The 16,354-nt window shown below is 41.4% G+C and overlaps 1 protein-coding gene across 4 annotated transcripts in view; it reads right to left on the reverse strand.

The window, feature by feature from the left end:
• The window catches only part of PI4KA (phosphatidylinositol 4-kinase alpha), a 548,133-nt gene that overhangs the window by 498,298 nt on the left and 33,481 nt on the right, over window positions 1-16,354 (reverse strand). For all 4 annotated transcript variants that reach the window (XM_085633226.1, XM_085633227.1, XM_085633225.1 and 1 more), the window contains exons 3-7: window positions 11,191-11,284; window positions 9,934-10,022; window positions 9,289-9,361; window positions 3,667-3,926; window positions 838-904 (exon numbers count right to left, since the gene is read on the reverse strand). In XM_085633226.1, coding sequence (XP_085489352.1) covers window positions 838-904; window positions 3,667-3,926; window positions 9,289-9,361; window positions 9,934-10,022; window positions 11,191-11,284 — 583 coding nt within the window. The remainder of the gene's footprint in view (window positions 1-837; window positions 905-3,666; window positions 3,927-9,288; window positions 9,362-9,933; window positions 10,023-11,190; window positions 11,285-16,354) is intronic.

Below are 16,354 nucleotides of genomic sequence, written 5' to 3' on the forward strand. Positions count from 1 at the left end.
CTAAGGCCAATAACGAAGATGGGTGGAGCACTTTGAAGAACTGCTGAACCAGCCCGAGCCAGTCTCCACAAGACATTCAACCAGCTGAAAGGACTTGTCAATCAACTGCAGCAGACCAACCAAGGAAGAAATACGGCAAGCCATTAGCCACCTGACAAATGAGAAGGCAGCAGGACCTGACCACATTCCTGCAGAGGCACTGAAGGCAGACATTGAAACATCAGTAGATGTGCTCTATCCCATGTTTGGAAGGATCTGGGAAAAGGAAATGGTACCATAAGACTGGAAGGAGGGATATCTGATCAAGATCCCCAAGAAAGGTGACCTGAATAACTGCGCACACTTCCATCAACCCCAGAGTCATCCTGAATAGAATGAAGAAACAAGATGACTCTCGCTCAGTTGCAAGCAAGCTTGCTTCCGCAAAGACAGGAAGAAAACATTAACTTCATCCATTTAGTGCTTGTGGTTTGATTCAAAACGGGGTGCTGCTCAAGTTTCAAGTGTATGTGTTTGATAGCCTTAGATTTGTGTTAAATAAAGACAGTATCAATTTACAGAATCCGAGGGTGTACACTCATTTTTAGATATCAAACAGAAATAGGTTTGATTCCTGAAGTGATCTAACGAGCTTCACTGAGGTATCAAGCAGTCAAGAGCAGTACCATACAAACAGGCAACGTCAGACCCTGACTTTGTGACATCGGGCATCAATGAACAGTATGAGATAAAGGGTGACGATCTATGTCAACTTGCTGTGGTAAGAACACCATCTCTACCTTCCATCAGTGAAATCACACCACAACCCCCATAATATGCTATCGATTGACTACTTACCTTCAAAGTACTGGATTGCAGCACCCCCCGGGGAACCAGGAGGCAGGTCGGCACGCTCCGGACTTGTCTGGAAAAAAAGAGGAGCAGTTACAAAACAAAAAGAGCATTTTTGCATTTCTCATTTCATATAACAAATGAAACAGAAAGAGGTGTCACTTTGCCAAAGCAGTCTATGTTAAAGTATGTCAGACTTAGTCTAGTTTGTACAATAACACTGGCAGTTTCCCAATGAGTAAACATTATAGCCCCAGAGCCAAAGTTTCTTGAATTTGTCGTCTGTCTTTATGCACATGTGCTCTTCACAGTCTACCCCAGCCCAGACTACAACATCCCAATTTGATTGTTTAGCTGTGCTTTTTTGGCCAATTCATCCAATCCACTCACTTCACAACAAGGAGTGTATCGACTAAATAAACACATTTCAGATTCTATACACATGTACTACAACCTATCAGAGTAGGGTACAACAAAAGCAAAACCAAACTTGAGACTCCTATGTTGTTAGGGGTTTGTGCTAACACTTGCCTCTTGTTGTTTTAAAAGCATAAATGCCTCAAAAGAAAGGTTCCTGTGCAAGAGCCATCTCACAGTTCTAGCAACAAATAGCATAGTAGACGTGTTTAAAAGGGACAAGATCTTGTTTAAAGATGTGCAATTATCATACCTGCAGTATACAGTTGGGAGAACCCAGCTCCACCTAATGTACTGCACTCTTAAAAGTCTCTCTAAGAGCTGGTTTCTTTAAATTGATCGCTTAGGAGACACCGGCAAGCAAGAGAGATCTTAGGACTTGTGATAATATCATCTGCGGTTTGGCCGCACAGCCAATCTAGTTGAGATATAATGGCCAAGGCATACAGTTTGCGATTGATTCTGTGGCTTCATCTGTGCAAGACAGAGCACACTCAGGAGCAGGGAACACCACAATATCTGGAGCTGTTGGAACGTTCTTCTCGTGCCTGCTTTCTCTCTAGGTCAGTTGTCTGGCAACAGACCTTTGAATGGAAGCTTTAAGTGAAGACCATCTTCACCAGCCAGAGCCACTGAATTGTCAGTGAAATGATTAGTCGCCAACCAATCCATGAGGCTGGTAAGCCTGTCACTTCACAGTGCTGATTTGGACTTGCAACTAAGACTGAGAAACTGCAGGCACAGCAGTTAAAGGACAGCCAACTACATTAAAAGTTTGCATGTGGGGTGGAAATTAGTAAGATGAGTAGGGCTTTAGTGTGAACTGCATGTATACTTTCCTGCACAATTTATTTAGAAAGAGAGAGAAGACCAGACTTGTCCAGTGTGTAGGGTTCTGGAGCTTTTTAGCATTTTTTGTAAAAGATGTTTAATCTTGTTGACGGGGTGTATAGGCTTGAACTGCTCCCTCTCGTATGGTGAACTTGAGATAGTGCAAATAAGCAGTAGCTCTTCTGACTGCATAAGGAAAATGTAACTGCTGCTGCATTTAAGTATGTGTGTCTGTGCTTATTACAAAGTGAGAGAGAAAGTTGTATAGGAGAGAAAAAGAGGGAGAAGGAAAGACGAGAGGGAGAGAGAAAGAGAAAAAGGTATACCTTACCTGCACTTTTTACATATACGAATACTCAAAAGTATTTAGCGTCACACAAGTAATTTTTGCAAAAATTATACGTATTATGTGTGGGAAAAATGGCACCATCGCCTAATCTTCAACTGCTGAAGCTCGTGCTATAACTGGTTAATGCAATCATGAAGATAGATAAAACAGTGGATTTACTAATCCTCGTTTTTAATGTTCCCATCTACCCTACTTTATACTTGTTCTCCTGGTACCAATTTACAATTTTAGCAATTTCAACTCTATTATCGTTCTAAAACCTTAAATCGACGTAGAACATATGCTTGCCATGCTTTGCTGGAGTGCTAAGAAAGTACCAAAAGCACAAGTCCCATCTAAAACTGCAGTTGCATCGCCCTCGCTTCATAGGGGATGATGGTAGATATAACATGAGAAGTACCAAATATGCAAATTAGCAGTGTGAGTATGTGGGGAACTTGCTCTACACTAGCAATCATTCCAGCAACAGTGCGCCTAAGAATTCAACATCAAACATATTTAGAAGGCAGAAGAAGGTGAAAACTCTACACGCATGTAAAGACCGGTCTATTGGAAATTGTACCGATTCTTTCAATTTTTATCAAATTCATTTTCTGGCTTATTATAATCTTGAACTTAGTGTATATCCATTACTCCGTCAAATTAGCATCCATTAACAACAGAGAAATACTTAAATGAACAAAACGGATGATACGACTCAAAACCCATTAAACAAAAAACATAGGTGTTGTAGAGGGCTGAGGTGGAGTTATTACCTTCAAAAAGGTGCTCCCATTCTATCACAATCCCATTCTCACAAAATCTATGGTGAACATGATCTGGAACAGGCACGTCATTACACAAAATCAAAAAGGTGCTCTTTAGGGTTAGGAGTTGTAATAATGCAGTACTACCATGACAGCAATAATAAATGCATGCTGAAAACCCAGGAATCTCTTGACTGCGATCATTCGCTTTTAAAGCTATGAGCACCAGAATGAAAAGAAATATATATGAAGATTCTTATCAGCTGACTGCCACCCTCACCTAGCAACATGAACAATGTGCAGGACTGCTCTTTATTCCTAAAGACTACTCTTCTGAAAGGCAAAAGAAGCAGAAGTGAACCCACATCAGCTTTGAGATTATAATCCTCTAAGTACCCCTTAAAGACATTGAAATAACTAGCCGCAGACTGTCAATCTTTCCCTACAATGGAGAGGGGGTGAAGTGTCAAAAATGTGAAGGGACCCTCAAACCTGCGAGCTGCTGGAAACACTGCTGGTCTTCCTCTTCAGAGAATCCCCCTGGCACACAGACAACAAGGAGCTAGGCATGATCGATCGGAAGTCGTTGAAGGAGCGCCGTCGTATCCCTTCCAGTTCATCTGGGATCTTCAAGGACTGAGGCGGGGCTTTTGGGAAAAGCTTGGTCAGAAGGGGCTCGTCAGTGTTGTTGTAACGCCCAAAGGCCCGGGAGATGCCAATCAGACAAGGGACAGCATATTTGCACAAGTACTCTGGAAAAGCAAACCACACAATTGAAAACAAAAGACATAAAAGGGGACCACCATAAACCAGACAATTTGCATTTAGATCTTGAAGAATTGTCTCAGAGGAAAATCGTTTTTACTTTATAATAACCCTGGCACACCCATTTAGACGCTATTATGCAAAAAAGATCTTTAAACATGTCATCACAAACACAACAATTCTGTAAAAGGTTTTATAATTACTTTTGGTGATCCAAAGATGGCCCAAATTCTACAGATGTGATCTGAAGAAAAGCACATGCGCATATTCTGAGGAAAGAGTGCACCTTTAAAGCTGGAAGTACAGGACCATTTTATTAAAATATTTTGCTGAGAGTTAAAATCACCTAAACAGGAAGAGTAATAGCTGCTTCCCAATCTCACTATAGGCATACAGTGCCTCTGAGATTCACTGAAGCTCCAATATCAGACGAGATACCCCCTGCCATTCCACCCGACAGACTAAATATCAGAAGAACTTGCTGACTCCCTTGGCTGCTTGTATAATGTGTTTTACAACTGAGCAAACTGGAACTCACTAAATGAATCCTAGTACATCTACAGCACTAAGAACTAATTAATTTTTCAGATGACTTTTTATAGTATCTTTGTGAAACTGTGAATCCTGAATTACACTACAGCAGCTCTGGGAAGGAGGTGTGGCCTGGGGGTTGCCAGCTGGAAAAGCAATAGGCAAATCTAGATGCAAAATATCATCTCCTACAGCCTCAAACCACTTAAAAAAACAGAATATTTACAAACAGACTACCTCCAGGAGTATGCCCTATTCAATAAACGGTACAACTTTATAAATATGAGCCCAATATTGTTGATATTAGAAAATAACTGCTGGGTTCTACCGGCCAGTCCATTTCACTGCAGGTAAGACAAGTAAAGCTCGATTCCACTTGGCTTGTGTGTGCCAATTGTACCTAATGAAAAGGACAGTCGTGAAGAGTACAGTAATTCAGTGAGAACAGCACAGAATCACTGGCCAGGTCTCTGAAACCGAGAAAGCACAATGAAAGCTTATATTTGCAAACACCCAAAGGCAGAGCAGCAAACTCAAAAACAGATTGTACAATTACTGGAAATTACCCAAACCATAGTGATCCCTGTCAGTTTAGTTTAGGAAAGTCATAATTAAATATACCAGATTGACCTCATCTCCAGCACAAGAGAAACATCCTCACCCCCACATGAGACCAACCCCAGTCTACGAGCATCCTGTGACAAGAGTATTGTCAATCCCATGTCAAGTCAAGTCAAGTCAGAGATATTTATATCGCACACATATCACTCAGAGAGTCTCATGGCTCTTGCAGAAACTCCGAAAAGAAAAGTGGACCACAGATTAATTGCCGAAAAGCCAGGTCTTTAACTTTTTACGGAAGTCACCGTGATCAGGCAAGTTACGGAGACGATAAGGCATTTTGTTCCATGAAGAGGGGGCCAGATAGGAGAAGGCAAGGCCTCCCTGCCTAGCAGTGCGAATCCTGCGGGGGATGAGCAGGGCAGCATCACTGGATCGCAAGGCTCTATAGGGATGGTACCAACGGAGTTTTGGCAGCCAATACTTGGGGCCGTTACCATACATTTGCTTATGAGTCAAGCATAGTATTTTAAACAGGGTTCGTTTCCTTATTGGGAGCCAGTGAAGGGAGTTTAAGCAGAGGCGGGCCGAGGTCCTATATGGGCAATCCAAGACAAGCCTGGCGGCCGTATTTTGAAGGACTTGGAGTTTAGCTAAAAGATCTGAATTAATGGCATGCAGAAGCGAATTGCCATAGTCTACTCTGTTCATGATAAGGCCTTGTATTAGGGGTCTACGGGCCTCTAAAGGAAGCCACTTAAGCACTTTACGCAGGCTCCGCATAACACCATAGCAAGTGCTGATCACATGCTTTACGTGGCCACTCATAGACAAATTATTGTCAATGTGAAAGCCCAAGTTTCGGACCACGTTCTTATATGCGGGGCAAGGCCCGAGCTTGGACGGCCACCAGTCATGCGACCAATGGTCAGCAGCTTTGCCGAACAGCATGATCTCAGTTTTGGTTCCATTTAATTGGAGATGATTTGATGACATCCATTCATCCACTTGGATCAGACAATTTTTAAAACGCTGTCTGGTTTCCTCTGGGTCAGGGCCCAAGGTGATTAAAATCGGAGTATCATCAGCGTAAGATATGACATCAAAGCCATATTGTCTGATCACAGCGGCCAGTGGAGTCATATAGAGATTAAAAAGGGTGGGGCTCAATATAGAGCCCTGAGGAACACCCATCTTTACTGTTCGTTCACTGGACGTGATGTTGCCCATCTGGACCACGGTTTTGCAATCTCTCAGATAGCAGCTGAACCAGTTTAGGGCTGACCCCCTGACCCCCATCTCCCAAAGTCGACGTTCAAGTATATGATGGGAGATGGTGTCGAAGGCCGCCGACAAATCAAGCAGAACAAGAATGGCTGACTGCTGCTTATCCAGGGCTAATCTAATATTGTCCGTGATCTCAATCAGTGCTGTCTCTGTGCTGTGTGCCGCACGGAACCCTGATTGAGAGGGATCTAAAAGTTCATGGCTCTCAAGATGGCTCACAAACTGCCTATTTACTAGAGACTCCAATTTTTTTCCAAAATATGGTAGCAGGGAGACTGGCCGATAATTCGAGAATATATCTGGATCCGCTGAAGTTTTTTTTAGAATAGGCCTGATTCTGGCTTTTTCACACACATTGGAAAGTCGGCTTTTGCCAAGGACTTACTGAAGATTTCAACTAGTCTAGTTAGGACTGTGGGGGCCCACAAAGGGAATATTTTAGGAGGGAAAGGGTCATCCGGGGAGCCAGATTTAATTTTTGTGATGGCCTCGGTGACTGACTTAAGGTCACATTCCTTAAAATTCCGTAGATAATCATCTGAGATCAGAGGAGCCTGTGAGAGTACTACCAGGTCTTTGTCTATGTGTGCAGGGGCCGACGGAAAAGTGCTATGGATTTTCATGATTTTGGCCTCGAAAAAATCAGAGAGGGAGTCAGTCCATATTTGGGAGACGGGTGCTGCAGATGCATTAGTAGATGTTGTAAATTCTTTGAAAATATGGTATAGCTCCTTAGAGGAATTCTCTGCCCTATTTATTCTATCAACCAGATATGATTTCTTGGCTAGTTTGATGTCGAGCATATAACCATTATGCATCTTTTTATAGTTGTCGCGATTAACGAGATTTCTGGTTTTCCTCCACAATTTTTCTGCAATACGGCACAGACGTTTAGTGGCCTTAAGTGAATCAGTGAACCAAGGAGAGTTTCTAGTCTTGGGACTAATGTTCTGAAGCGGGGCAATTAAGTCTATAGTGGTTCCAATAGCATTGTTTAATTGCAGTACGTCGTAGTCAACACTCGAGTCGTAATTTAGGGGATAAGAACTAAAGCTATCTTTGAATAATGGTGTAGTGACTTTATGCCAAGGTCTACGAAGAATAGACTCATTACCCTGATGGAATTTCTTTTTTGGTGCGGAAGGAATGTCAAACTTTAAAAGGTGGTGATCCGTCCATATTAGTGGTACAGGAATTTCCACCATCAGGTCCAATACATTAGTGAACAAAAGATCAAGCGTATGACCCGCACAGTGAGTGGACCCATTTACCCGCTGGCCTAGTCCAAGAGTACTCAGATCTGAGAGTAGTTTATCTGTGTCTGGATTGGCCGATAACTCCGCATGATAATTAAAATCCCCGAGAAGCAGGAATTTATCAGAGGCCAGAACATGAGGGCCAATGATTTCTACTAGCTGGTCGTAAAAATTGCCCTTTAAGCCAGGGGGGCGGTTGACCAGGGCTCCTCTCCAGGAGCCATTTGAAAGACCAACAATTTTAAAAGAGCAGATTTCAATGGTGCTACAGGATACAAAATCCAGGATGCTTATAGTGAACGCTCCTTTGTATATAATAAGTAGGCCACCCCCTCTTTTCTCCTTTCTATCGACTCGAAGAATTTTATAATCAGGGGGAAGGGCCACATGTAAATCGGGTCCCGAATGCTCGTGTAGCCAGGTTTCAGTAATAAAACAGATATCTGGGTCAATGAGAGTCAAAAGATCCCATACGTCCAGTGCATGTTTAGAAATGGAACGAGCGATAAAATAGATGGCAGTCAATGAAGTAGAAGGAGCATTATTTTGATTGGTTAATTTTGGTCTAATAGATGGGGTGGGACTAGTCTGATCATGAGAACGCCTGATCTCAGGATGCTGAGACATGGCAGTTTCATGAGGGCCCAGATATATAATGGGTGGAATGTTAAGGCTTTTTAATTGGGAACTAGAATATTGTATTAAAACCATTTTAAGAATAGGCCAAGATAGTAACAAGAGGAAAAATCTAAGAGCAAAATTACACAAAATCACAGGACAAACCTGTGTAGAACAAGGGGTATGGCGCTGCGCGCGTCCGCGCCCTCGTCCAGATTAAGTAGGCAATGGGCCAGAACAACTAGAGCGCGTCCCTAGACTTCCGCCGGAAGCAGGAAGTGTGGTCGAGCCCCTCCTGACCCTCCGTACAATCGGCACACACCGTGACGGAACGGGGCGGGCTCGTAATCACTAGAGGCAGGAAATTGGAGCAGGTAGGCTACAATGATTTTAACAGCAGTTGTAATATTTGCAAGTAAATTAGATTTCCCACACTGACGGTATCTAAAACGTGCAAAGTGCAAAATATAGCGCGGAATAGTGCAAAAACAGTCAGAGCAGTGAACATATGGTTAAAAACAAAAACATTTAAGTTTTAAAATGAAACGATTTCACCAGCAATGATTAAGACTAAAAGCAACAGCCAGTCTGTTCCGACCGGAGTAGTCATCAGACCATCGCATGTGAGACGTCCACATGAAACAGCAACTATATATATTTTGGTTTTCTACATGCATCTAAAAAACTAATTACTTGACACATACTTGAGCAACAGGAATTACATGTTTGATACTCCAGGACCGCAGAAACTGCTAAAGAAGAGGTTGCACACACCTTTAATAACATAACAGAACTAGGGATATACCTAGAAAGCCAAAGACCCAGCAGCGCACACAAGAATCCGACCAGGCCAGAGTAAAATCAAGAAGAATGGCCTTTTATATTTTGGATATCAGTTTAGTTGTGCTTGTATTTTTGCATGCAAATAACACCTGGAACATTTCAATAGCAACCAAACACTACTCGGGCACTGAGTAAACCACGTGGTATGCCACATTCTAGCTTCGTCCACTTTCTGAATATAATAAAATAATCTTGGTCTTCAAGAAACAAAGCCCACTATTGTTGAATATACACATCGCCCCCTTTATGGTACCTTTGTCCTGGGTCTGCGGAGACTGGCACATTGAAAGCAGAAATTGCATCACGTCAAGAATCCCCTCGAGGATCTACAACAAACGGGAGCAGAAGATGAGCTTGAGGGAAAGCGTGCATTATTACAAAGATTCAACGTCTAGAAGCTGTGATTGAGATAAATGCATGTCGAGGCATTTTAAAGGGGAAAAGGGCAGTCTTGGGGATCTTACAAGCAAAACACTATATTTCCAGCACAGACGCTCGCACAGCCTTCCAAATAGTGACCTCACACGTACTGACTGAGCCTGCAGAACGGAGCTGCAGCCAGCATCTTAAAAAGTGGAGTATAAAAGAGGATTTATTTTTTCAGGCATAAAAAGGTCTATTACTGTTATATTAACAAACACATTACACGCACTGACATTTTGGATACTGTTAATGCTTATGTAGTAAACCTATACATGTATTAATAATTGGGTGCATATTTAATGAGTGGAATAGGAATGCAGAAGCAAAAAAAAGGCAATAAAGGCATAGTTCACCTTTCAAAAATTGTGATATTAACAAATCCACATAGCTAGAGGATTCAAGCAGTGTTGAAAATATGTAAACACTGGCCTGGCAAGGTCTTCCACAGAACATCACACCCATGTGCATTACATACCTGTGCTCGGAAAACAGTGTCCCTGTGGGCAACGTCCGACAGCAGAGTCACCAGGCAGAAACTGAAGGTTTCAGAAACAGGAAGCACACCTGACGAGAAACACAAGGAAACAAATGTCACAAGGTATGTGGGAATTTATTTCCTACCAATCTTTGCATGCGGACAACCAATACAAGGCTCAGCGTTTTGAATGGCTAGTTTAGAAGATTTTGTTCCAAGGGCTATGCACTCGCAAATGCTTAAAAGAGGACACTCCATTCAGCAAATATGAAATTGCACCTGGGATTACTGCACCAGCTATAATCTGGGCCTGTGTGCTTTGCTCACTTGTCCACAGAGTACTGCTAGTAGCACACTATGCAGTCAATACATCAAAGGAAATGTTGGAAGTTATGTCTCTGCAGAACCTGTGGGTTCTAGTTTGAAGTCAATGCAATAAACGCATGAAAGTGTCTCTTAAGTGAGGATGACTCCCAGGGAGATGCCAGTGCTCTTTGAAAAAGTATGGTGTCACATTCTCTTAAACATACTGTGGACCCTGCACCAACGGTGACATTACTTAAAAAGCTGCACTACTACGGAGGCAAGACCGCTTTGTGCAAGGCTCTCCAATGGAAATCACAAACAAAATGGTTAGAATAGTACGTGCACAGACTGACATCAAATAGCATGCCAAACTGCTTAGGGGCAGAGACAACGATGAACAAATCATGACCAGAAATATACAAATATTTCAGAAAGAGCAACGAGTTAAACAAAGAGTATAATCAGAACTAGAAATACTTATTTACTTTAGTAAAAGGTCATGACTGGGATATGAGCCGCTTATGGCAGAAAATTAGGTTCAGAGTGAGACATCAAGGTGGAAGTATATTGTGCACTCAAAGGGTGCCTTCTGAAGGCCATTATTAGTACAAGATAAAATACAGGTATTTGTCCTTCCTGAATTAAAATTTACTTGAAAGGCATCTAAGACGTAAAGGGCAAAGCAAAGCCAAGAGTGAACAGAAAAGTAACTGAGCAGCTTTATTTTGCTATTCTTATCCTTTCATCAGAATACCCACTTTGATTCTGTCATTTCATTTGTAATGCAAGGAAGGATGGAAGTAAAGACTACTCTGCAATGGGGAGTACTCTGAAAAAGGGCAGCTGAATATCTTCGCCCCACTAAAGAATCTACCATCAGAAGAAGCGTGCGTAGAGTTTGCACCGGTAAATACATCTGCTGCCTCTGCAGAAACCCACGCTGGAGCTCACCTCTGGTTTTCCGAGACATGCTCTCTTCAATCCACTGCACCTTCGGGAGTCCTTTCAGCAGCCGCAGCAGGTAAGGGACCATGCTCTCCTTGTGCTGGAAAAGCAGTGAACAAGGATTAGACAAGAGTTGGAAGCTCAAAAAGAGAGTCGGAAACTGGTGAAGCTGTAGATGGTAGAATGGAGTCTAGTCTAGGAATCATGATCCTTACTTTTAGACTTGATAACATAATGCAAAAAACACAATTTTTATGCTAGTTCCGACACCAGTCACACAACCTTTGGCTGGCAACTGAGTGCAAGGAGATGGCAAACCCCTAGCTGCATTCACACCTCCCAACATCAGAAAGGTGAAAAGGCAGTCATTAGGATAAAAAAGGGGGATACATTCAACTCCCCACTAGAATACAATGAAAAGAGGAGATTGAAGGAGAGGGGCAAAGAAGAAAACTGCATCAAAACACAGTACCCCAGGTAATGAATCAGGGCTCTCCGTCCTCAAGTCTTATGCGTTTACCAGGAGTACATCTTCAGCACAGTTTCTGCTGGCAAACCTTCTCTGATGGAAGAGAGTAACAAGCAGAAGTTGCTAAAGCTACTGTGGAACACTAACATTATTAGAAAGGGGTTTTAAGAGCATAGGGCAAGACGTGCAAAATATGGTCTCAAAATACTGATGGAAAACTGCAATCAGCATTTCTGCAACCAGTGAAGAATTTTACAAACCGACTTATTCTGCTAACAGGTCGGTTTGTAAAAATTACAAACCGTAATGGTTTCTAATTAGACGTATCTCATGAACATAAATGAGGAAGGAAGTCAATTGCAACGCCCTTCAATTCTAGGGTATCACGGGGATGGTGGCCTGCTAAGGTCAGCAGACCACTATGTCTATCATTAAAGGCATTAAAAAAAAATAGTTCACTTTTTACTTTTTTCCAAAGCTTGAGTGAGAGTTGGTCACCCCAATAAACCTTTTTCTCAATGGGGAAGGGGCCTGAAATGGAACTCTTCCCTTATGCGAACTCATTACCTCCCCAACTAGCGAGTTTTTTATTTTTTTTATGTTTTGCAACCAAATTTTTGTCACAAAGTATTGACACATATCATACCAAATCAGTATTTGGAAGGGACGCCTACAGCACGCTTCTTCCAAATACTGATTTGGTATGATAACCCCATTTTAGAAGTTAGTATACATTTGCTGACTCCTAAAACTCCATAAGTACATTCAATAAAGCATTTTAACACAAACACTGAATCGGAGTGTTTGAGACCGTTAAAATGGCTTGTATATCTGAACCTAAAGGTTTTCCATTGGAGAGACAGCAAGAGAGAGATACCTGGGGCCAGACAGTGCAGTGCATTCCACATGGCAGTTCTACTGCAACGTAGGACCTATACAGTCTCATTTTGTCTCACTAGCTAAAAACAAGTATTGACAAAACCAATGATTTTAGCATTTGTACATGGTAAAGACAACCACTTTAGATGTGCCTTTGTAGTCCTGATTTTTACATACACATGGGAGTTGTTTTGGCACACTAGGAAAAATCCAATATGTATCGATCTTACTAATTTGAAATCTACTGCACTGTCAAGCGCTTACAAGTTGCAGGCTATGTTGCTGGACCCGGAGTCACCTGAACAGGTATTCATGCACAGCCTCATAAGTCTTAGAAAGGGAGACTACGATAGTTATTTCTCATTCGGTGCACCCCAGCGCCTGAGAGCACCGAAGAGACAAGAGAGGAAGGCCTGAGCAAAGTTGGTAAGAGAAGATGGTTTTTACAGTGAATTTCTCATCTAAATGTGTTGGTTGTGGGGTGCGCCAAAAAAAGAATAGTCAAAAGCCTACCTTAAGTGAACAGAAGCTGTTTAAACCGTTTTGCTTGTATGAAATATTATTTCTGAGTTGACTGAGCACTAGTTTCTGGAGTGATTAGAAAATGAATTTAAAGCGTATGATAGTACTTCAAGTTGGTTAGATTGGGCCCCACCTGTAGTGTAGATCAGGAGCTGGGGTGCAATCGAGCAATCACTAACCAAGGAGATCAGCTCCAAACACCTTTATCATACCAGTTACAGGTTAAGTGTTTGGACTGGGTCCAGAGTCACATAAACCGGTCTTCCTCCTCTGCTCCCACCTTGAACTGCCCCTTAGGTGTACCCATATTTACATCCTACTTATCCAACCTCTCTCTCTTCTTTCAACCTGCTCCTTTATACGCCTCACATACATACCCTCTCTACTGACACACTCTTAACACAACTAACTACTGTAATCCCTATGGCATAACTCAATTAATTCCCACCAAACTACACCTCCTTTCTACCACTAATGCACCACCGCCAGCTATCACCTCCCCATCCATCGTTCTATTCAAGTTTACCCCACTCTACTCCAAATGCCTGCTATCATTTCCTACCCCCTTACACTAATCTCAATTCTAAAACAGTATCCCACTTCTAAAACCGTATGCCAATCACACCCCTACAATGCCACAATTCCCCCAAACCTTACCTATCCTAACATAACAAATCACAACTCCATATCCTAACTAATCTAACCTCTCTCTATGCTTGCCACCAGCATCTCCCAAAAGAAATGCATTGCACAAGAATACCTCAACTCTTAACCTCACAAACACAGAATGTCCAACTCAGAAACAAATTGCTCACATATTACTACCATTCACTAACAATCCTCATTAAACACAATAACCAATATTACTACAAGACATGTTCACAGATCTTCCCATCCTCACCTCTCACAAAACTCATCCTTCCTCATCCAACATCTCAATCACTCAACACTACACAAACCCACCCACGACTCAAATATCTGCCCATCCACAACTCATTATGCAATAGTTTCAAGCACTAAAACTACACCCCACGCTCCTCCACCAATCCTACCCCTTCTACTTTAAACAACAAAAAGAATGCGCCACCAATCACACAAACTTCGCATCACCCATACTATATCACATCAGAACTCAACTCTGTTTTAACACATCACCAAAACAATCTTATACCAACAATTTCCCCAACACAATCTGGCTTATTCTCTTCCTCCCATAAAAAAATCAAATCTTTAATAAACCTACTTGAGAAGGACAGCGAAGGTGAGGAATACCACAACCATTCCATCACTGTAGCTGCAGTCTGGCAGCACTTCCTTCCTACCACCTCTCTTCCTTTACACACAATGAGCACATGCTAACCAATAACCACATATTAACAAAGAGCTCAAAAAATACGTCCAACGACATCCCAGATGTGCATACCCTTCCTTCCACTAAAGAACACTACATTTAAATTCTTTGCTTATGAATGCCCTTTCAATCAGCAAAAATAAAAACATCTTTAATTTGCAGGTTGATAAAAAACCCAGACATACAATTCAACACTGAAAACTGGTTGGGTAAAGATATGGCACCAATAGATGAAGCTACTCACCCTTGTTACCTAAAAAACAATAGAAACAACTGATCACCTATGATATACACAATCTCCCTCTATATCAGCCTTCTGAAAAATTACAACCTCAGAACTTGAAGACCTACTGAAAACTAGCAAACCAGCTGGCTGACCATCTGACCCCAGCCCTCCACACATTTTCAAAAACATATTTAAGGGCCTCCGGATCGACTTATGGCAATAAAATACTACTATACGCAAAAAAAAAAACAGAGATTCATCGAAAAAAACAAAAGGTTAAAGTAACTTTATAGTCCAGTGTGATAAAAATAAAGATCGATTTTTGTTTAAAAAAACAAAACGTAGAAATTCACAGAAAAATATCAAAGGTTGAAGTAATATCATAGTTACATGAATATGTCAGTGACAACATTGTTTTCAACTAAAAAAAAAAAAGAACGCAGAAATTCACTGGTTATAGTTAGTAGAGCTTGCACCCGGCCATGAACTGCTCATGAACTCACATATTACGTCACCTTTGGCATGTTCTATGACATAATTTATGACATCACTGATGAAATCATGCAAGCTTTTTTTGTACACTTTACTCTATAAATTAGTATGGCATAAGAGGCCTAAAATGAAGTACAAAATAGCTCAGAATAATACGAAGCATTGTTAATGCCATCACAGATACAACTCCCTTATATGTAGCAAGCATGTGTTATGTGCAACCTTGACCCTATACCATACACTTCACTGGCAGCCTAGTTCACATTAACAATCAACCACAGTTATATGGGAAACCCTCATTGCACACAGTGTTCAATATGAATACAACTGTTCAGAGAAAGACAAGTTCCTCAAGATACACAAGATACTCAACGCTTGTTCCAAAATTAATGTCCTACTACGGACAGCTTTTATCTGTATCGTACCCCTCACAGTCCCCCAACCAACATTGACAAACGAAGTTGATATAAGTAGAAAAGTGGGTACTGCAAACAGTGTTAACTCTATGGAACGAGTTTACTCTGTACCACACTGTTTGGAGACATAGAACCTCTCATGAGAAATACAAAACAGAGTATTACAAAAATATCTATTTAGAACAGTGTATCCTCTATGCAACACTTGTCAAAAAACGACACTAGTCGCTTAAAATAACCAAGGTCTGAAAGTGCTAAAGATCATACTAGCTGCAGCTTTCATACTGTGATGAAAGCTTTACATATAGCACATCTTTTGAAGCTAAACAAGCACGTGCATATGTGTTAGTACCTGATGCACCCAGACTTCTGTTATGTAGAAATTGTCATGCTATAACAATTCAGTCTAATAACTCTAGGCTGCTTACAATACTTAGTATCTACTATGTAGAATCGTTGCCCTGTTGGAAACATTTTTTGCAGAACCAAAAAACGTGTGTGGAACATACTGGACACAACTCATCTGCACAAAGGCTTACTCTTCCATATGTTAATATGGATATCGATATGTTCATGCAGGTTTTTTTGCTGAACCATTGCATATTCGCCCTGTGTTCCAATACTACGTATGCAGTCTTATCTTGTTTCATGTAAATGCTTGTTTGAACTGTTTTATGTAAAACAAATTCCAAGCGCTGAGCTCATAGTATGATAAAATATAAGAATGAACAACGTATGAGTTGCCTCTATGATTCGACAAACCAACTATGAAAACATTGTTTGAATTGTATTTGCCAAATTGCCATGGATTCCCC

The sequence above is a fragment of the Triturus cristatus genome, chromosome 11 (assembly GCF_964204655.1).
Source record: "Triturus cristatus chromosome 11, aTriCri1.1, whole genome shotgun sequence".
Lineage (NCBI taxonomy): Eukaryota > Metazoa > Chordata > Amphibia > Caudata > Salamandridae > Triturus > Triturus cristatus.